Raw genomic sequence first — 21,965 nt, 5'->3', positions numbered from 1 at the left:
TCATCTAAGTATTTACCCAACTTGGCCCTGCTTAGTTTTTTGAGATCCACCAAAACTGGGCTGCTAGTTAAATACTGATGGAGGATCAGATTGGGCAAATACTTAGGTGGGACAATAGGAAATTTTAGGACTATAGGCTAGGGGATCTTCAAACTTGGCCCTTTTATGACTTATGGACTTCATCTTCCAAAATTCCTCAGCCAGCATACCTGGCTGAGGAATTCTGGGAGTTGAAGTCTCCAAATCATAAAAGGGCCAAGTTATAGGCTAATCTGGGAAGTTAAAAAAAAACCAACAACTCTGAAAAGAAGACAGTTGCAAACAATTTCTATCCCATTGCCAAGAAAACTAAAACCCTAACTGAACTTGATTCAAGGGAGAGTTTAATAACTGATGTAATTGACAATGAAACGGCAGGAAATTTGGGCGACTCTGTTAGTTTGAGGTTTTCTACTGGCTGTCAAGCAGAAATTTCACCTCATATTAATCTGTCTCCTTTGACTTTCACCTGGAAGAAGAGATGTGACAGCTAATCAAAGTAGGAGAATGCTCTAGTCAGAAAACAAATGGCAGTTTTTAAGAGGTTACTCTTGGGATTTCTGATTCTAGAGCAGATGTAAGGGAGCCACAGCTAGTGTTAATTAAACAAAAGGGCTGCCATGGCCAAGGATTAAGAATTGATGAGATAACCCCCCCTCTCTTGAAAGAATGATTTTCAGATTACAAGTAATGAGATTGATAGACCTCTGGGCACTGAAGTTTCATCTTCAGGCATCTCTCCACAGCCCAAAGCTACAGGAAGTTAAAACATTTCTTTTCAACAGAATCTAAAATAAAGCAAGATTGTACATTTTTAACACAATAACTTATGTGAAATGAGTACTGGAATGATGACAGTTAATTTATCCCTCTCTGTATTAAAAATACACCATGATGTAATTTGTATTTCTGAAAATAGTGTTCAAACAAGTGAAATTATATTTTGACCACGGTTTATTATACAATGCGTTTTTCTTCCATGAATTAGGGGGAGAGAATGTATATACTGGGGAAGTTGCTTGCAAAAATGCATGTGCCATGGAAAACATTTACATATTTATAGCTAGAAACATGCCTATGGATTTTTAAGTTGTTCAAAATGATGAGGAAACCAGATGGGACTTGAATAAATGCTAATAATACGCTGAGTAAATCAGACTGACTCTTCCATCCTTAGGCAGTTTGACTTGTAACTACATAAACAAGTCAGAATGCAAACAAGACAATGTGTAACACTGATACATTTCCTGGCCAGTAATTTGTTTTCTCTTTTTCACCTTTTCTGCATCCAATCCGTTCTTTTTATGGAATGAATCCTTGAATCCTCCTGTGAGTATAGCCTTCATAAAGATGGATATTCAGATGCATAACTTCATCTGTTAGGAAATCTATACAGAAGTTCCTTGTACACAGTAGCTACTCCCTTCATCTCAAGAATAGAAGCTTTAGAGAATGTACCAACCAATATATATCAATAAAAAAGTTAACCATGCACCTCTTTACTTCTGAACAGATGTGTTATGGGGAGGCCACGTTGGTTGGGAAGGCATGTAAACCATACAAGACACTGACATGCTGGAACATATCCAAAAATCACCTCTTGTCTTATATGAAATAACGAATTAGCTTAAGTTTTCTTCCCCTCAACATGAAAAAGAAGTATCTACTGAAAATATAACACATGAGAGGGGGCAGCCTAATATTAGAAAGGAGATGAAAGGTGTAATTTGGAACTGAGTCCACTGTGGAGAACTAGCATCTGCTTTTTCAAAGACCCACATAGCACAATCCACTTTGGGATTGTTCAGAATTAATCCCACTAAATTTACTCCATGCTAAGTGTTTATAAGATAGTATCTCTTCTAAATAGTTGCCAGGAATACTTCCCCCCCCCCCCCCAGAACATAATGAACTCAGTGACAAGAATAAACATGGATCGGCCTTCCTTTTCAGAGGCAAAGCATAGCAGTGCAAGCTCTTTTCAACTCAGCTCAAACTCAACCATTTCCTCATTTCAACTGTACCTATCACATTACTTTTACAAGATCATCTTTTGTATTCCTGCTTACAACCAGACACCCAGAGCTACAATAAAGGAAAGAAGCAAAATGTTTTTTATAAGCTATCAGTTATTAAAGCTACCCTCTTTAACCCAAACAAAAACTAAAGTCAAAACCAACCTCTCAAGAAACTCAAAGAAGCCCATGCATTCCAGTTGGAATCAGTGCCTTCAATCTCCAGCTGTGCAGTTGGGAAAACTGAAAAGCTCATTGCTCATCTGAGAAGAAAAAACAATTTGCCCAGTCCACGCCCAAACCAGAGGAATGCATGAAAGGTCAAACATCACTTGAATGCCTCCAGGAAGTAAGCTTCCTTATTAACCTCAGAGGAAGCTGGCGTTTGGAGTTGCATTTGGAGCTTCTCTGGATGAGTTTCACAATTCCTTTCCCTAAAAATGCTGCTTTGTTTTGCCAGAGGGCCTGTGCTTAGAATGACAGCTTTGCAATATGTAGAACTTCGTTTGCTGAAGCTCTGTGTAGAGAGTTAAGTGGTTAAGAAATGAGGATGGCTTGTATTGGAGGATGTGCTTGCAACTCAGAGAGTTTAGTGTGTATACATATGCACACAGAAGCAGCACAAGTACACATTACGATCTTGTGACCCTTTTTGTAGGTACAAGCAATTTTGAGGGTGATTAATCATAATAAATAATAGGTATTATGAGTGTCTCCTAAATTTTCCTTCCCTGTCCGTAACATTTGCTTACAATCATATAAACAATAAATACAGTTTATTGAAAACTAGATTCTGGACTGTTGCCTTGTGCCTCTTTGGAAGGCAGTTAATTTTACCTATTCATTTATTTCCCTATGAAGCCCATTGCATTTATGAGGAGGGAAGAGAATAAGATAGTATCAACCTCCCTGCATAATACTGAGGGAGGAGAGGAGGAGGGCCTTTGACTCAGTGTAGCCATTTTCTCCATTAGTTTCTATAACAGTGGCCCCCAACCTTTTGGGCACCAGGGACCGGTTCTGTGGAGAGAGGTTTTCCGTGGATCAGAGAGGGTGTGGTTTCGCATATTGCCTGCATCTCACAGACGGGTCTTTGCCTGTTTGCATGGCCCAGTTTTTGGCATGCCATGGCCCAGTGCCATTCCACAGACCAGGGGTTGGGGACCTTTGTTCTACAAAACATCTTGTTGTTACTCTGTCCATTCCCAGAGGATTCAAAAGTCAGCAGTCTCAGACTCCAGAGACATTTGCAACATTTAACTGAAGAGTTAGTCATCCTCAGGGTGCCCTCATTCCTTGATAGTTTTGGAATTTTGGAACACTGCAGATAGTGTTTACATTTTTCTGAAACTTATCTTCAGGACTCGCGCTCTGTCTGAGGTCTGTAAATGTCTCATAAATAGACCTTCTGTAACATGAGTTTGCCTGTTTATTTGGTTATCCCGATATCTTCTCAAGTATGTGATTAGTTTATCTTCATTATCCTGTTGTGTTTGGCTCAGATATCACTATCTCTCACCGTCAACATGTTATCAATGTTTTTTTAATTATTATTATTCTTGTCAGGCATCCCAAGGCTGATGTCACCTTGCTTTCAAATGCCTTTTGGTCAGAGAGAATGCCCATTATATTATTTAGAGGACATTACCTCCTAAAAATGATAAATGGCAATAACGAACCAGAGTCTCCAATTTTAGTATACCTGAAGGAATTCCTTATATTATAAGCACTAACTTATAAGCACTAACTTTTGTTAGCACTAACTAACAAAATGAAATTCAATGGTGAAAAAAGCAAGGTTCTACATTTAGGCAAGAAAAACCAAATGCACAAGTACAGCATAGGTGGCACCATGCTCAATAGTAGTAACTGTGAGAGGGACCTCGGAGTCCTAGTGGACAATCACCTAAATAGGAGCCAGCCGTGTGCTGCAGCTGCCAAAAAGGCCAACACAGTGCTAGGCTGCATTAACAGAGGGATAGAATCAAGATCACGTGAAGTATTAATACCACTCTTCAATGCCTTGGTAAGGCTACACTTGGAATACTGCATCCAGTTTTGGTCACCACGATGTAAAAAAGATGTTGAGACTCTAGAAAGAGTACAGAGAAGAGCAACAAAGATGATTAGGGGACTGGAGGCTAAAACATATAAGGAACGGTTGCTAGAATTGGGTATGTCTAGTTTAACGAAGAGAGGACAAGGGGGGACATGATAGCAGTATTCCAATATCTCAGGGGCTGCCATAAAGAAGAGGGAATTAAGCTATTTTCCAAAGCACCTGAAGGCAGGACAATAAGCAACGGGTGGAAACTAATCAAGGAGAGAAGCAACCTAGAACTAAGGAGAAACTTACTGACAGTGAGAACAATTAATCAGTGGAACAGCCTGCCTCCAGAAGCAGTAAATGCTCCAACACTGGAAGTTTTTAAGAAGAGACTGGACAGCCATTTGTCCAAAATGGTGTAGGGTTTCCTGCCTGAGCAGGGGTTTGGACTAGATGACCTCCAAGGTCCCTTCCAACTTTACTACTACTACTATTATTATTATAATGACAAGATGTATGGAAATATATTGAAATAGAAATGGCTATTGTGGTGGAATATGTTGTGGATTCCAAGAAGAGAGGGGCTGCATTCCAGAGAACCAAGACTGATCTCTTGATCGGGAGAAGGAGAATTAAGAATTTTCCTCCCCAGAGATTCTCAGAGTATATCTTTAATGATGCAAGCAATTGCTGTAGCTTTGCAAGATAGTTTAAGAACAATACAGGAAACTGCTCTGAAGTGACTCTACATGTTTTTCTTGTTTTGGGGGTCCTGATATTATTTCTATAAATATAAATAGCTTTATTAGATATTTTCATAACTCTAATAGTCAAAATGTATACAAACAAAAATATACGCCTCTCCACTAGCCCACACCCAGACAAGCGGGGATTAATACCAGACAAACAATCAAGCAGAGAACATTACCCTAATTAAGAAACTACCAAGAAGAAAATCACACCCCCACCACCATTGGCAGGGCAAGCCACTGTACATAAACAGGGAGCAAATCCCACATTCACTTACACTGATAATGTTACCTAGTTGGGTAATGAAACATCTGCAAGCAAACAACAAATCTTTGAGAGGACCAAGAACTTCATAGTTCAACTCTGAGCCACACATATTCTTTTCTATTGGGATCTTTATATTGAATCATTTGGCATGATTAAGCTTGGAAATGATGTAAATTATTGTGTGCATTTAAGTAGTTTGCATCAAGATTAGCACAGCATAAAACTACAAGCTGCAATTGAAAAACAACAGGGAAATAGTTGGAAATTATCAGAGAGATAACTGGTTAATATATGAAGGATGTAAAAATGGGCAAACAATGCAAGCATAAGCAAGGATATATACACTATATATGCAAGTGAACAACCCCATGCCCTACAGATGGAATGCATCCCTACCTTATTTTATGGCTTGGAATCTCTGGAATATAAGAGGAAGAATTATTTTAAAGGTTTGGGGGAAGTTAAGGTGCAATCTAAGGAACACAGTTTAGCCCTTAAACTCTACAATCTTCCCAATTGGGATAATTATATATTGCGTCTTAATCCCTCCATCTCAAAAAAAAAAAAAAAAAAAAAGACTTGGAGCTTGCAAACTCTGATAATGTTCTGACATCATTTCTCACATTCTCAGCAGGCTTTGGCTGTAAGAAAATGATGTGTCTTTATGCCGACTCTACAAGGAGCCTTAGACTATTATTTGTTTTCAGTAATGAGCTAGTTTTCATTCTCTGTTACTTGGTTTGTTAATACATCTTTTACTAAGTATATTTACTACTTACCCTAAACAATACCCATTTATGAATTGGGAGCTAATTAAAAGGATCCATTTCTACTTTAAAGTAATAGGGCAAACGCCATTTTGAGGCAATGGGTTGAGGGAACTGTTCCAAAACAACTGAGGGACAGAATATCTGCCTAACTTATTGCTGATGACCCAAATTCTACTAGTATATCCAGATCTGCATTCTGTATTTCTTAGTCAAGATAGCAACATTTAACCAAGCAATCACCACTCAATGTGGAGCTCCACTCAGTGGTAACTAATGATTTCCCCTCCATTCTTAATGGCCAATCTACCTGCTACCTGCTCCTCTAATCCTTCTTCCTTAACTTCTGGAAATAATCCCTTTAATCTCCACAGGTTCCACTTTTTAAGTAAAAGAGTGCTCTGAACCTATCCTGGAACTTATGTTGGGGGGGGGGGGAAGTAGAAAAGATCAAATAGACAAATAAGGCAATGGAAGTCTGAGGTCAGCTGAGTTTGACCCTTGCTAGCAATATGAAGTGATTTGCCACTGTTCTCTTACAGGATTTTTTTCCCCAGCTTCTCACTTTAATTGACTCTTTGGGGTTTCCTGCTAATTTCTGAACAAATCTGAATATAGATCACATCAGTCAAGTCTGGCTAAGTGCAGCTACCAGCTCTGACAAACAAATGCTTCCCTACTGGATTGGCTTGTTTCAAAGATCTTTTCTGTCTCTTTCCATTCTTCTGTATTTTGCTGAGTAACAAATATACAGGAAGCCACCCTGACTCGGTGGCGGCTTTAAAGACTCATGACACAGATCTTTCCATGTTAATATGAGCAAAGAAACTGCCTTATTTTGGAAGAGACTTTGTGTCTTACAGAGAGGCTTCATGTTAGTGATTTACTTCTCTACATTTTACTGCTTGGTCTGATATATATTTCAACACTCTTTAACTTTCATTAACATTGCTTGCTGGTTTTAAGAATTAAATCTCAGTGCTGATATAGAAGAATGAGTAGCCCTTGTGTTTGTTAATGTCACTGTTTATAGTCAAGTAAACTTTCTATGTAGCTCCAAAAAGGTGAGCTGATTCTGCAAGACTTAGAGAATATGTATGTGTAAAATAGTATGTGTTGCGTCCTTCGCGAAATGGCAAGACACGAGAAGCAGTTGTAGTTCTCAAGACTTCTTTATTCTTAGTTCAGCTTACAGTTGGAAGACACCGGCAATGCCCAAAACTCTTGGCCTCTTATATAGGCCATTCCCGGGTCAATCTGCAACTTTTGGCGCGCCAGCACTTGCGCATGCGCACAAGTACTGGCGACAGCCTGTCTGGTCCCGGGCAACTTGCACCTGCCCGGGCCCGTTTGCAATGCCCCGAGCCTGCTTGCACAGGCTCAGGACATAACACCCCTTCCCCCCCGGGTTTAAACTATTAACCATGCCATAGTAACACATAACCCATTGCGAGTGTAGTGCCATACTACCCAATGCCAGGTATTACTTTTGCTTCCATTAGTCTAAGTGTTCTGTTCCCTCTGTTAACTCTGTTTTGCCAATAGAGTTACAAAATCTTCTAAATACTTAGGAGATTTCCTGGCTCTCTGTGACCTCCTAACTTCTGGATACCTGCCAAGTACCCCTTGACTGAGGGGTGAGGCGTGCCTGTCCCCCTTGTTTTGCCTTGGTAGTTCCCAAGGACTGTGCTCCAATGCCTGGCCTGCTTGCTTGCCCACCGGGCTCGTCAGGCCAGGGCTTCTTTCTTTGTTTAACCTGGTTGTCCTGCCTTGCTGCAGGCTCTCTGGCCCCTCTAAGTGACTGTCACTGTTGGGCGATTCTGTAGAACCTCCAAGGTCCATCCAAGACCTGTCAGGAGGTTGTCTGTCCCCTGGTTCCCGTTCTGTCCCCAGGCTTGTGGGGTTTCCAGTACTGTCCCAAAACTCAGTTGTCCCCTGAGTGAATTCAGAGGTGTTGTAGTCGGGATTTGGTTCCTCGACCACCTCCCTGTATGTTTGCCCCCTTCTAGGGACAGGGGTAGTGTCGGGCCAACTAGAAGGAGTGTGTGCCAGCTCTCTTGCGGGAAATGGTTTATTGTGATGCTCCCGGGTATCCTCCCTGACTGGAGTACTGTGTGATGCGGGTGAGTAGTGATTATGCCCCCGGGGTGACTCCCTGGCTGGAGTAGGCGTTGATGCCTGGTATCTCGTTGGGCTCCTTGAATTCCTGTTTGGAGCACTCGCGGAATCTTGAGATGAGCTGTTTGTGGCTTCCTCATTGATAATGGGCAGCAGCCCATGCCCTTCCCCTTGCCCAAGGGGGTCCCCCTCTCCCCCTGGAAAAGACCCAGGAATCTCAGCGGGAAGGTCCCGTCTAGGGTGAAGTTGGTCGATGTGTCGATGCAGGACACGACCGTTGTCCAGGGACACCTCGTAAGACAGAGGACCTGTGACCCTGGATATAGAAGTGGAGACCCATGAATGACCAGGCCCGTAATTACGAGTCCAAACCGGGGCACCCACAAAGAGTTGTCTAGGTGCCCTGGGGCGTGTGTAAGAAGAAGGCAGTCTATCCGGATGCAACCGGTCAAGCTTGGTAGTCAGTTTGCGCCCCCAACGAAGTTCAGCTGGGCTCCTCCCCGTAGAAGTGGACGGTGTAGTGTGATAAGAAAGGAGGAAGTCAGCCAACCTGTGATGCCAGTCTCCGTAGGTAATTTTCTTCAAGGCGTCCTTGGTGATGCGAACCATGCGTTCAGCCATACAGTTGGTGGACGGGTGGAAAGGTGGCATGACGAATCATGTTAGCCTGTAAGAAAGCTTGGAATTCGGAAGAAGTGAATTGAGGGCCGTTGTCAGACACGAGGACATCTGGAAGCCTGTGTGCAGCAAAAATCCCCCTCAGTACTTGAATAGTCTTTGCAGCGGTGGTGGAAGATACAGGTACAACCTCAAGCCATTTTGAATGGCTGTCAACTAGGACCAAGAAGAATTGACCCTGAAAGGGCCCAGCGTAGTCAATGTGCACCCTAGACCATGGAGACTGTGTTTCCTCCCATCTATGTACAGGAGCTTGTGGCATTTCGGGGCGTGAGCGTTGGCAAAGGTGGCATGCGTGCACCTTAGCTTCAATGTCACTATCTAACCCAGGCCACCACAAATGGCTGCGCACGAGCGCCTTCATGCGTACAATGCCAGGATGACCCTCGTGGAGGGAACCTAAGACCCTAGTCCTCATTGAGGTAGGAATGACAACTCCGCTTCCCCAAAGCAGACAACCCTGGAAAGTGGACAACTCGTTCCTTTTAGACCAGAAACTCTGAAACTCAGTGCCAGGACAGCTCTCTGGCCATCCAGATAAAACCCAAGAAAGGACACGTGAAAGTGTGTGTTCTGTGCCTGATTCAGCGGCTACATCTCTGGCATTCAAAGAAGACTCGAGCAAGGCCTGAATGGAGAGAAGATTGATAGCTGGAGCAGGGTCAGCTTCTATTACCGGCAGGGGTAACCTACTGAGGCCATCAGCATGGCCCATTTCCTTCCCAGGTTTATGAAGTAGGGAGAAATCATAGGCAGAAAGAAAGATAGACCATCTTAGCATTCTGGGGGAGATGATTTGGGGAGTTTGCTTACGTGTGGTAAACAGTCCCAACAAAGGCTTATGGTCAGTGAAGACCGTGAAATGCCTGCCATATAAAAAATCATGGAATTTTTTAATTCCAGCAACCACAGCTAAAGCCTCCCTGTCTATTTGAGCATAATTACGCTCAGCAGAAGACAAGGTTCTGGAGTAGTATGCAACCAGGAACCTGAGTTCCATCTGCCCTGAGGTGGCTTAGTACAGCTCCTACCCCATAAGGAGAAGCATCACAAGCGATGCACACAGGAAGGGATTCATTGAAATGTGCGAGTACACTGTTAGAAGTGAGTAAGGCCTTGACCTCATTGAAACTTGCCTCATGTTTTTGTGACCACTGCCACACTGCCTGTTTGTCTAATAGCCTGTGAAGAGGCTCAGCTACACTAGCCTTATGTGGAAGAAAGGAATTGTAGAAATTCAGAAGGCCCAGGAAAGCCTGTAGTTCGGCCTTAGACTTTGGCCTGGGAGCATGCATAATAGCTTTCAGTTTGGATTCAGCAGGGTGAATCCCAGTAGTATTAATTTTGAATCCCAGAAAATCAGTAGAAGGCACCCCAATTTTACATTTGTCCTTCTTAAGCTTGAGGCCCGTTTTCCTGAACCTTAACAGGACAGCCCTTAATCTCTCAGCTAAATGTGTGTAGAATCTCCTGCAATTAAGACATCATCAAAATAGGGGCAAACCCCTGGTATACCCCGTAGTGTGTTTTCCATTACGCTTTGGAAAATTCCAGGAGCGACATTTACTCCAAATTGTAGCCTCTTCACCTTGAAGGCCCCTCTGTGGGTCACAATGGTCTGCGCTACAGCAGCATCATCATCAACAGGCAGCTGCTGATATGCTTGAGCTAGGTCAAGCTTTGCAAAAATGCGCCCCCCCTTGAGGGAGGCCAGAATATGACTGACCACAGGAACAGGATAGGCATGTTGCTGCAATGCCTTATTCAGAGTGCATTTGTAATCAGCACAGATGCGAATGTCCCCATTTGCCTTGAGAGGCATGACAATGAGGGTCTCCCAGGGACTGGAGTCAACAGGTTCTAGAACTCCTTGCTGAATCAGTTTGTCCAATTCAGTGTCAATTTTACTTTTTAAAGCAAAAGGGACCCTTCTTGCTTTAATTCTAATGGGAGTGACAGTGGGGTCTAGTTTTAATGACACAGGGGGTCCTTTGTATGTGCCCAGCTGGGGCCTGAAGACATCTGCAAATTCTTTGCAAACTTCTTGTAGGTCAAGCGTTTGCAGACTATTGAGCCCTGTGACGTGTATTCCCAAGGTCTCAAACCAATCGAGTCCTATGAGACTCGTTTGTTCACCCCCTACTACTATTAGATCTAGTGGACCTTCAAAATCCTTATACTGTACGTTAAGGGTGGCCTCCCCCTTAACACACACTCTGGAGTTTTGAAAGTCTGTTAACACAATGTCAGAAGGCCTCAGCTTGGCCTGAGTTCCACTACTGGAACAAATCTTCCTAAACATTTGCATGGAAATGATTGAAAGTGCAGACCCCGTATCCAGTTCCATAGCCAATGGAACCCCTTGTAGCTTCACCTTAGGTGACAGCTTTTTCTTAATGGGCTTGTGTGTGCCTGTCCTATAGATGCTTCTTCGCAAAGCGCAAAACCCCACCCTGTTTTGGCTGGGAACCCTGGTACATTTCAGGCGCAATTCTTCCTGAGGTTGTACCTTCTGACGGCCCAGGCACACAGCTGCAATGTGTCCTTGTTTTATGCACGCCCTGCAGATAGCGGAGCGGAACTTGCAGTCAGTTCTCTTGTGGCGACCTCCACAACCGATGCACTTGGGGAGAACTGAAGAGCTTCCTTTTTGTTTCCCTTCCTTTGTGGGGTGGAGACGGTCCACTTCCTCGTCAGGATCCTCCTCAGAGTTCCTTTGGACTTCTTCCTGGTGCACGGACGCAGCATCTGGACTGTTTCTGATCGGCCGCATGTTCTTGATGGCACCGCCCGCTTCTTCTTCTGCAGTGACCTCTCTCAAGTCATCTTGGAATGACAAGTCCTCCTTGGCAAAAAGTCTCTGTTGTAACTCTCTCTGCCTTAGACTGCATACAAATCTGTCCCTCAGTCATTCTTCGAGGTCTTTGAACTCGCAATGTTTGGCGGCTTTCCTCAACGTGGCGATGTACTCCTTGGCCGATTCTCCGGGTCGTTGATCCCTCTGCTCGAAGGTGTGGCGCCACGCGATGACGGACATCTTGGGCTGGAAGTGCTCCTTCAGTAGCTTTTTAAGATCTGCGTAGTTGACAGACTCTAGAGGGACAGGTGCTGCAAGGTTCTCAGCGATTTCGAATGCGTCTTGACCGCAAACGCACAGCAGGGTGGCAGCCTTTAAATTATCTTCCCGTACTTGATTTACCTTGAGGTAGTTTTCACCCTGGCTACGTAGGACTCCCACCTCTCTGGATGTGAGACGTCGAATTTCGAAAGCCTTCCAATTTTTGCCATTTTGTAGAAGGAAGGGTCTATCTGCCAGCCTACCCCCGAATGCAAGCTTGATTGGCAGGTAGCTGCCGAGTCAACGCCGTTCCTGCCGCTCAGGACTCACTCGGGTAAGCTTACACCTTTTCGATTGATGTAAGGCATCCCATCCTCGTCGCCAGTGTTGCGTCCTTCGCGAAATGGCAAGACACAAGAAGCAGTTGTAGTTCTCAAGACTTCTTTATTCTTAGTTCAGCTTACAGTTGGAAGACGCCGGCAACGTCCAAAACTCTTGGCCTCTTATATAGGCCATTCACGGGTCAATCTGCAACTTTTGGCGCACCAGCACTTGCGCATGCGCACAAGTACTGGCGACAGCCTGTCTGGTCCTGGGCAACTTACACCTGCCCGGGACCGTTTGCAATGCCCCGAGCCTGCTTGCACAGGCTCAGGACATAACAGTATGTATAAAACACTATTTTGCTATTTGGTATTCATGCCCATTGAAATTTTGTAGAGTTGGGAGGATAAACAGGTAGTAAAAACTAATTCAGAGCAATCTTAGTCATTTGTAATTATGGCCTTTTAAAATAAAATTCCAAATTAGGGACCTTAACAATTGATACTACTGATCCTATTCTTATGCAATTTCTGGAATGAATTAGGTAATTTTAGTATATAAGATGCTGATTCAGTGACCTAAGAACTAAGTAGATAGGTAGTCTAATGGTTTAGTACATCTACCCTAAGAAATAACCAAATGATAAGCTAATGGGATATATCGACTAGTACTTTTTATTATGAAAAAAATATTTTTATAAATTCAGGAGATTGCCTTGTAAATTATCTAATTTTTGTGCAGTTTGTGCAAAATTCTTGATTAATTTGGAAAATAGCGCACATAGTTATGAAAAATATAGCACCATATATAATAACGTCTTTTCAAGTTATCAAATGAATAAAACCATTCCTTGCATTGCTTATGTGAGCTATAGAGAACACACACCAAAACCTTCTTAGAAATAGTATCTATTCTCTAGAATAGAGAAGGTTAAACCTCTTGCAGCCAACGGCTATGACTGCACAGCAGTGGTAGGACATCATAGTAAATTTTTGCATCACTGTCCTATAGGGGATATCAGACATTAATAACCCTATTCATTTTGTTGTAGATTTCTGACATTTATAGTACTTGGATTTTTTTCCTGCATATAATCATAAAATTATGCACTCATTATTTATCAATTTGCAGATAAATTTTGGTGCTACTGCTAGGGGTATAAGGGCCCAAATGTCCTCTACCAAAAAAGAGGGAAGGTCATGGACTAGATGTAGAGGACCCTCTTCTGCTCTAGAAAGTTTCTGGGTTTAGGATTACTACCCTGACTGTTTATTCCACCAATAGATGATGATTTGTATTGGCATTTCATTTTTATTTTTTTATTCATTTTTTAAAAAATCTTTGGTTTTGCTTTTTGATTTTATTAAACTATGTGACTTCATTTCAATCCATTTCATTGCCTTTTTGTTTACCATTTCGAGCACTTTAAATTGGACAGAATGCTCAGAAGTTTTACAAATAAAAAATTAACTTGATGCATAAACTTTGGTGAAGACTAAATTAAACTATAACAATGAACTATGTCCTCATTTGAGATAATCCAATGAGTTGGCCCCAGCTTCTTTCATCTGTTGCATAGCAGAGCGTGAGAGAGAATTTTTCAGAAGCCAGAATTAATCCCTCCTTCCGTGGCAGATAAAGTTTGCTTTTCAATTTGCTGCCTGGTAATCAAAAACACATCCTTAGATTGCCTACTCTTAAGTGTATTGTTTGTTCACTTATCTTTTCCTTATGAGCAGCATACAGTAGAGATAATGGAAAAAAAGAAAGAACAAAAATCATGAAAGAAAAGAAAAAGCTACGCATTTACCTGGTCTGGTATGTTATATGGGGCTTCTAATTTCTCTTGGTGCTTTGCAGTCACACAAGGGTTGCTAGAACTGATGAGCACAGGAGAGCTGATATCCAAAGTCTGCCTTCCTGTGGGTGAATGGACCATCCTGTTGAGGGTATTTAGGGCAGTTGTAATAGAGAACTGTCTCATGGTTTTCCTTCTAGATTCAGATCCCTTGCAGAAAGTGGGTGACTCTACACCTTTTGATCTGGGTAAGAACCTTTGTAAAGGAGAAGCACATTTCAGGGGAGAAAACTGGTAACTTTTGCTCCTTTGAAGAAGTTGCTGTGCTGTTGCATTTGGCTGGAAAAAGGAGGGAGAAAAGAGATGTGACTTTGTTAATAGCAACCCAAAGATTTTAAGTTGCAGAACTGAAACTCCAGGAACTGCTTGAGTAGTTATCTCTAACAACATGCTAACTTGCATGTGGAACGGCATTACTGATTGGGTCTACACACAGTGCTAAGTCATAGCTTATTTAACAATCTTATTGATGTTTTATCAAATTTGCAAAGCTGTTCAACTCTCTAGGGTTGCTGAGTGGCATACAATATTAAAAAAAAATAAATTAACATAACAGTAACAATAAAAGGATAGTGAAGCAGAAAGAATAAAAGTAACATCCTCTTAATGTATACCATTCTCAGAAAGTGCCACTGTACAATTTAACCCAGAGTTTTAAGGGCTGATTTGAATGAGGCCATGGAGGATACATATGAATCTTGGGGTCTGCGTCTGTGTTGTTTCATAGAACAGAAGCTGGGACAGAGAAAGATTATATTCTAAGTTTCATCAGGTGGCAGAGTTTAATCTATGGGACCTGAAACATATCAATTCCGTTGGAATGAATAGGATGAGCAGAAATGTAGGAGACAGATGGTTTTCTAGATAATGAGGCCTTATGACCTAAAGGTGATATCCAGCACCATGAAATGTACCTGTAAACTTACAGGTGACCACCGTAGTCATACAATAGAGATGTGTGCATGGGTATATCATCACATGCTTATGGTGGGCCAACTGCAGCATCTGCATGGCTTTCAAAGATAGCCTGACACTGTCTAGAAAGCTTCCCAGAAATAGGCAATTGGTGGAAAAGATAAATCAGTGAGAAGGCCTTCCTGGCTACCACTGCTACTTGATGTTCAGCAGGAGCTGTAAGTTCAGAAAAACTCCCAAACGGTGCATTAACTTTGAATGGAGAATTAAAGATAGCAAAGTTCTGGGTGATCATAAGATCCATAGCCACTCAGTCTCATTAGTGGTGAGCTTGAGTCTCTCTACACACACACACACTCACATACACATATATAGCCCGATGAGTCCATTATTACCAGCCTTAGCTCCTTTAAATAGCATTGGCTATACACAGAATATACTCTGAACTTTTAAAAGCAAGATTATTTTGTCCCACTCACTACTTCCAATACCTGACTAGAGAGGCTTCAGATCTCTCTTAATTTCCGGTTGTCTATCATTTGATGGGTATGTTAGCTTGCTTTAAACAACCACCTAATGGATTTCAAGGAGAACTTTTCTCAAGACTGAAATCGCAAGCCACGATCAAATGTGCTGACAAAGAACATTCTGTGTGATTGTGTGGTGCGGGTGTATATTCATAGTACATTCAATAAATTGTTCTTACCTCCACAAACAAGATGGGAAAAATTCCTGTTCTGTCCCCCAACTTTCCCTCTGCCCAATTCTCATCCATTCGACTGATTATAGTGATTATATCACCCTGAAAGATAATAATCATAAAGACTAACCAGGGTAGTCGCTTATGCTTGATAGAGGATCTGTGGTTTACTGCATTACAGTGAAAGATAAATTACATCAACTTGGTTTGTAAGCCATTAAAATATGAAACGTTGCCTACACTATGTGTGTAAAATTAAGAGGACCCTTAATTTTCCCCCATGTGATCTTTATGAAGCTCTTTCCTTTTGGTCAAATATATCAAAGTAGTTGTACTATTTTTCTTTTTAAAAAAATCTCAGTCGTATTAACAAGTAGATTGGTATTTCTCAAAACAATTCTAACATATGTGCATGAAGAGAAAGAATATTTGAACCCTTCAGTACATCACACTCCTCAATATTTCAACATAAACAAGATACATTTAGCTACCAGCTGAATGAATGGAAAATGAATTCAAGGAGAGATGGAGATGCAGAAGCTACTTGGATGTGAGTAAAAAGGACTGTGGTACAGAATGCTGCAGAAGTATGTGGAGTTATTCTATGGGAAACAGGACAAAGGTTGCAAGGTGGAATGATGAAGTAAAAGAGAATGATTAATATGATTAATGAATAATGAAGAAACACACACGAAGACAAAGATGGATAAATAGAGAGAGAATGTAATCAAAGAAAAAAAGGAATAGTTAAGGTTTAAAGATGCAGAGAAAATGCAGAATGATTCTGATGGCAATTGAAACAAATATTTTTGAAATGTGTGAAGTCTAAACAAAGATGTTTATCAGAGAGTAAGGAAAACATGATGAAATAATGTATGATGAAGCTGAAGTGAGCTGAATACTCTTTTAGGACTATTTTTGAGATTTGCATGGGACAGATTATATGCTGAAAGAGAAGAACTGAAATAAATGAGATCCATATTAATATTTGAGATAAAAATATGGAAAAGGATGTCATACAGGTAGTCCTTGACATATGACAACTGAGCCCAAAATTTCTGTGGCTAAGCAAGACATTTGTGAAGTGAGTTTTGCCCCATTTTACAGCCTTTCTTGCCACAGTTGTTAAGTGAATCACTGCAGTTGTTAAGTTAGTAGGTGAATCTGGCTTCCCCATTGAGTTTGCTTGTCAGAAGTTTGCATAGATGATCACAGGACCTGGGGATACTGCAACTGTCATAAATATGAGTCAGTTGCTGGGTGTCTGAATTTTGATGACATGAGCATGGGGATGCTGCAACAGTTGTAAGTATGAAAAGCTGTCATAAATCATAAGTCAGTGTCATTTTTTCAGTGCTGTTGTAACTTCATATGGTCACTAAATGAATTGTTGTAAGTTGAGCACTGCCTGTATAGTGAGAAAGTGAAAAAATTGTGAGGCTGCAGGTAGAAAGTGGACTATGCTAAAATACAGATACTTGTGGAATAGATGTGTGATTTATTTAATGTGCATGTGAAGACTGCATCTTCTGTTTGTCCAAAAACTGATAGTATGGCATTATTTCCTAAAAATGTAGTGTGTGTGTGTGTGTGTGTGTGTGTGTGTGTGTGTGTGTGTAATTAAATACTGTGTGCCTGGGAAGGTGTTTGACAGAATTCTGAGGGAAAGAGCAAAAAAAAAAAAAAAAACAAACAAAAAAAACCTGACAATGAGCAGAAGCTGAAAAGTGTGGTGTGACTTTATGGAAGAGGGTACGTGAAAGAAACTTTCTTTTCAGAAATCACTGGGAAATATGTAAACATGAGGAAGCACTTAGTAAGTGCTTAGTAAGTTTGTTGGTTTACAAATCAATCCAGAGTTCACTCAAGGCACAAATGACCAGTCTTAAATTTTCCTACTTTTGACATATTATGCTAAGATGCAGCTCTCTGGAAAAGGCTCTCATGCTGGAATAGGTGGAAGGAAAGAGAAGAGGATGATCAGTAGCAAAGTGGATGGCCTTGGTTACAATGAGTGAGTACACCATTGAGAACAGAGAAAATCTATGCATATGATTAATAGGAGTTAAAAAAATGACTTGATGCACACAATCAGTCAATCAATCCTGTAAGGGATAGGCTTTAATTATGGAACAAAATATCATGGCCATAAAGCTTGCATGGGAACAAATAGAATGGCTGGTGAATGGATCAACAGACATAAGGAAGACTTGGATGTGTAATATCCCCCTCTTTTAAAAACAACAACAACAAATGTGCTTATAATGAATGCTTGTGATAGTAGAAGTCTGTTGAATGAGGACTGTGAAAGAAAGAATACTCCAATAGCCCTCCTTCCCCTGTTGCAGGACTTTTAAGAACCGCTTAAAGGTACTACCCTTTAGATCTAAATATCTTGTTTTGAAATCAATGATTAGTGGAGAAGATAGAAGAATGGGAGGAGGAGAAGGAAGAGGAGGAGGAAGAGGAGGAGGAGGAAAGAAGAGAGGAGAGGAGTTTCAAGAACCAAGTACTGAAGCCTTGAAAATGACAGGAAAGCAGATAAACCTTGACAGTGGCAGGGCAAACCACTTTTCATCACCTACCAATCTGTCCTCAGCCATAGAGATGGCAATACATTTCCTTCTTTTGCCCAGATGACAAGGGCTTTATATGAAACCCCCAAATTCCAGCATTCTAACAGAGGTGTAGAAAAGCAGATGAGCTTTGTCTCCAGCAACCTTTTTAAAAAAGCAAAAGACCCCAAACCAGATGGCATGCAATCCAGGCAATGTTTGCAATGAACAAAACAAATTGCCTCTCTCTGTGATTCCTCATTGTGCATGCAGTGATGTAGAAAGTCTTTTTTTTTTTAAAGCGTTTATATTGATGAAATGAGCAGCAGCAGATGCGTCAGTGAAAGTTGGTACTCTCAGCTGGCTCTTCCATGTTTCCGGCAATGATCACAACTAACTGTTCAGAACCATGTTCCTATAGTTCTCTCACCAGCCAGCTCCACTGTAATCTCAATGCAGTAATACAGGAATATGCTTAAGTGTAGCCTGTCCCATTATTCACTTTGCCCCCCCTATATCTGAAATAAAAACCTTGCTCCTTCTTTCTCATTGGGCGCATTGTTATTCTATCTTGCAATGTGCATCTTTTGTCAGCTACCTGATGCTATAGACTCATGCCTAGGTGGCCCTGTTACTTATGCTTATTATGAGCAATGGAACAACAGAGATATTCACAGGATAAATGTAGTGTGCTTTAGGGGATGATACTGATGATTCCATGATGCCTAGGTATTCTGTTTTTTCACTGATGATTTATAGCATCTTCTAGCCCAGGGGTAGGCAACCTTGGCTCTTTTATGACTCATGGACTTCAACTCCCAGAATTACTGAGTCATAAAAGAGCCGAGGTTGCCTACCCCTCTTCTAGCCTAAATCAACCATAGCTTTGGCAATAAAAAAGCCTGTCTTCAGTACTATTCTATCAGCACAGGGAGGGTTGGATGATACCACAAGCTGCTAGAAATCTCTAGCATCTGTTTTCTGATGTACTCTGTAAACCATTTTCCTTCAAAGCTTCATCCGATACACCTACTTGCTGTGCTGAAACCTATACTATTATTGTATACTATCAACATGAAATCTACCCAGGCTATTATATTACAAAGCTAAAGATCAAGGTAAATTTAATGTGGTAAATATAGAATAAATTGGTGACAAGAAGCAGTTGGTTACAGTTATGGTTATTGTTGAGTCCTCGGCTAATGGCAATGACGACGCGAGACATTCTTGATGTTCAATAACCTTCTTTATTTCTCTTCAGCAGCCCCGTTACAACTCAGGGCAGCACGGACTTCTCAGCCTCTCTTAAAGACCTTTTTCCCTGGGCCAAAAGGCAACATTTAGGCGCACGAAGCGCCTCGCGCATGTGCGCGAGCGCTGGCACCAACCAGTCTGGTCCCGGGCAACTTGCAGCTGCCTGGGACCATTGCAACGTCCCGAGCCTGCCCTTTTGCAGGCTCAGGACATAACACCCCTTTCCCCCCGGCTAAGACTACATGACAATTTTAACGCAACCTCAACACGAGCGTGGTGTACACTCTTGTTAAATGGTACCACGCTATAGTGCTGGGGATTAACTCCAGTGTTCCCATTTCCAGCTTCCACAGAATACACTTAAGTCTTCTGCCTGGCCAGTAAGGTTATAAAATCTTCAAGATATTTGGGAGACCTCTTATCTCTCTGTGACCTACCTAGGCCTGGATTATTTACAAGTACACCTTGTCCTGTGGAGGTTATAGGTTCACCCCCCTTATCAGACCCTGGTGGCCCCCGTGGACTGTGCCCTGATGCCTGGCCTGCTTGCTTGCCCACTGGGCTCGTCAGGCCAGGACCTTGCTCTCTCTCTAACCTGGTTAACCTGCCTAGTTGCAGGCGATCTGACCCTTCTATTAAGCTGCCATTGTTGGGTAGCTCTGAATGGCCTCTCAAGCCCACACTGGACCTAACGGGAGGCTGGCTTCCTCCACTCCCCAGTTCCATAGCAGGACTGTCATTTCAGTATTGTCCCAAAACTCAGTTCTCCCCTCCATTGAACCAGAGGGTCCAATGTCTAAAATTGGCTCTTCTCCCACTTCCCTGTGGCAGTTTCCTTCTCTGGGGACTGTGGCTGTGTTGGGCCAATTGTATTGATTGTGTGCCAGCTCTCTTGCAATGTTTGAGTTATTAGGATGCTCCCGGTTATTCTCCCTGACTGGAGTGCTGAAAGGTGTACGTGTGTAATGATTATGCCCCCGGGGTGACTCCCTGGCTGGAGTCTGCGCTGTAGCTTGTGCGCTAACTGGTTCCCTTGAATTCCTGTTTGAAACACTCGCGGAATCATGCGACAGGCCATCTGTGGCCTCACTGTGAGAATCTGAATGCTGCCAACACCCTTCCCTTTGCCCGTAAGGGTCCCCCTCCCCCCTGGAAAAGAATCAGGAGTCTCTACAGGTGAGTCCAGCCTTGTACGCAGCTGGTCAATATGCCATCGTAGGATGCGGCCGTCTTCCAAGGGGACCTCATAAGACAAAGGGCCTGTAACCTTGCAAACAGTGGCAGGAACCCATAAATGGCCTGGCCCTTAATTACAGGTCCATACAGGGGCACCCACTTGCAATTGCCATGGTGCCCTGGGCTGTGTACCCCTAGGCGGCAGTCTGTCCGGATGCAACCGGTCAAGTTTAGTAATCAGTTTGCGCCCCCAATGAAGTTCAGCTGGGCTCCTCCCGGTAGAAGTGGAAGGTGTAGTGCGGTAGGAAAGGAGGAAGTCAGCCAACCTGTGATGCCAGTCCCCATAGGTAAGTCTCTTTAAAGCATCCTTGGTGATGCGGACCATCTGTTCAGCCATCCCGTTGGTGGAAGGGTGGAAAGGAAAGGCCATTGTCAGACACCAAAACATCCGGAAGCCCATGTGCAGCAAAAACTCCCCGCAGTACTTGGATAGTCTTTGCAGTGGTGGTGGATGAGACAGGTACAACCTCAAGCCATTTTGAATAGCTATCAATCAGGACCAAGAAGAATTGACCCTGAAAGGGCCCAGCATAGTCAATGTGCACCCTAGACCATGGGGACTGTGTTTCCTCCCACCTATGTACGGGAGCCTGAGGCATTTCTGGGCGTGAGCATTGACAAAGGTGACAAGCATGCACCTTAGCCTCAATTTCCTTATCTAACCCAGGCCACCACAAGTGGCTGCGTGCAAGCGCCTTCATTCGAACAATGCCAGGATGACCCTCGTGAAGGGACTCTAAGACTCTAGACCTCATTGAGGTAGGAATGACAGCTCTGCTACCCCACAGCAGACAGCCCTGAAAGGTGGACAACTCGTTCCTTTTTAACCAGAAACTCTGAAACTCAGTACCTGGACAACTCTCTGGCCATCATACAAAACCCAGGATAAGACTCGAGAGAGTGTAAGATCCGTGGCTGATTCAGCAGCCACATCCCTGGCATTAAGGGGTGACTCAGGCAGTGCTTGAATTGAAAGAATATTGATTGCCGGGGCAGGGTCAGCCTCAACTACCTGTAAGGGTAATCTACTGAGGCCATCAGCATGGCCCATTTCTTTGCCCGGTTTGTGAATTCAAGAAAAATCATAAACTGACAGGAAGATTGACCATCTGAGCATCCTGGGAGAGATAATGTGAGGGGTCTGTTTGTTAGTTGTAAACAATCCCAACAAAGGCTTATGGTCAGTGTAGACCGTGAAATGTCTGCCATATAAAAAGTCATGGAATTTTTTGATTCCAGCAACAACAGCTAAGGCCTCCCTGTCTATCTGGGCATAATTCCTTTCAGTAGACGATAAAGTTCTGGAGTAATATGCAACAGGAACCTGAGTTCCATCAGGTGTGAGATGGCTGAGTACAGCTCCTACGCCATAAGGGGAAGTGTC

General features: G+C 42.6%; 1 protein-coding gene across 3 annotated transcripts in view; it reads right to left on the bottom strand.

Moving 5' to 3' along the window:
• The window catches only part of SH3RF2 (SH3 domain containing ring finger 2), a 102,223-nt gene that overhangs the window by 36,351 nt on the left and 43,907 nt on the right, over positions 1 to 21,965 (bottom strand). For 2 of the 3 annotated variants that reach the window (XM_039351584.1, XM_039351595.1), the window contains exons 4-5: positions 15,543 to 15,638; positions 13,874 to 14,200 (exon numbers count right to left, since the gene is read on the bottom strand). The exons of the other annotated variant lie outside the window; for it this stretch is intronic. In XM_039351584.1, the coding sequence (XP_039207518.1) occupies positions 13,874 to 14,200; positions 15,543 to 15,638 (423 nt within the window). The remainder of the gene's footprint in view (positions 1 to 13,873; positions 14,201 to 15,542; positions 15,639 to 21,965) is intronic. 3 annotated transcript variants of the gene reach the window in all.

The sequence above is a fragment of the Crotalus tigris genome, unplaced genomic scaffold (genome assembly GCF_016545835.1).
Source record: "Crotalus tigris isolate CLP2741 ecotype Arizona unplaced genomic scaffold, ASM1654583v1 scf7180000017568.12009008, whole genome shotgun sequence".
Taxonomy (NCBI): Eukaryota; Metazoa; Chordata; class Lepidosauria; order Squamata; family Viperidae; genus Crotalus; species Crotalus tigris.
Note: the sequence above shows the minus strand (reverse complement) of the source record. Positions and strands in the feature narration are given on the sequence as shown.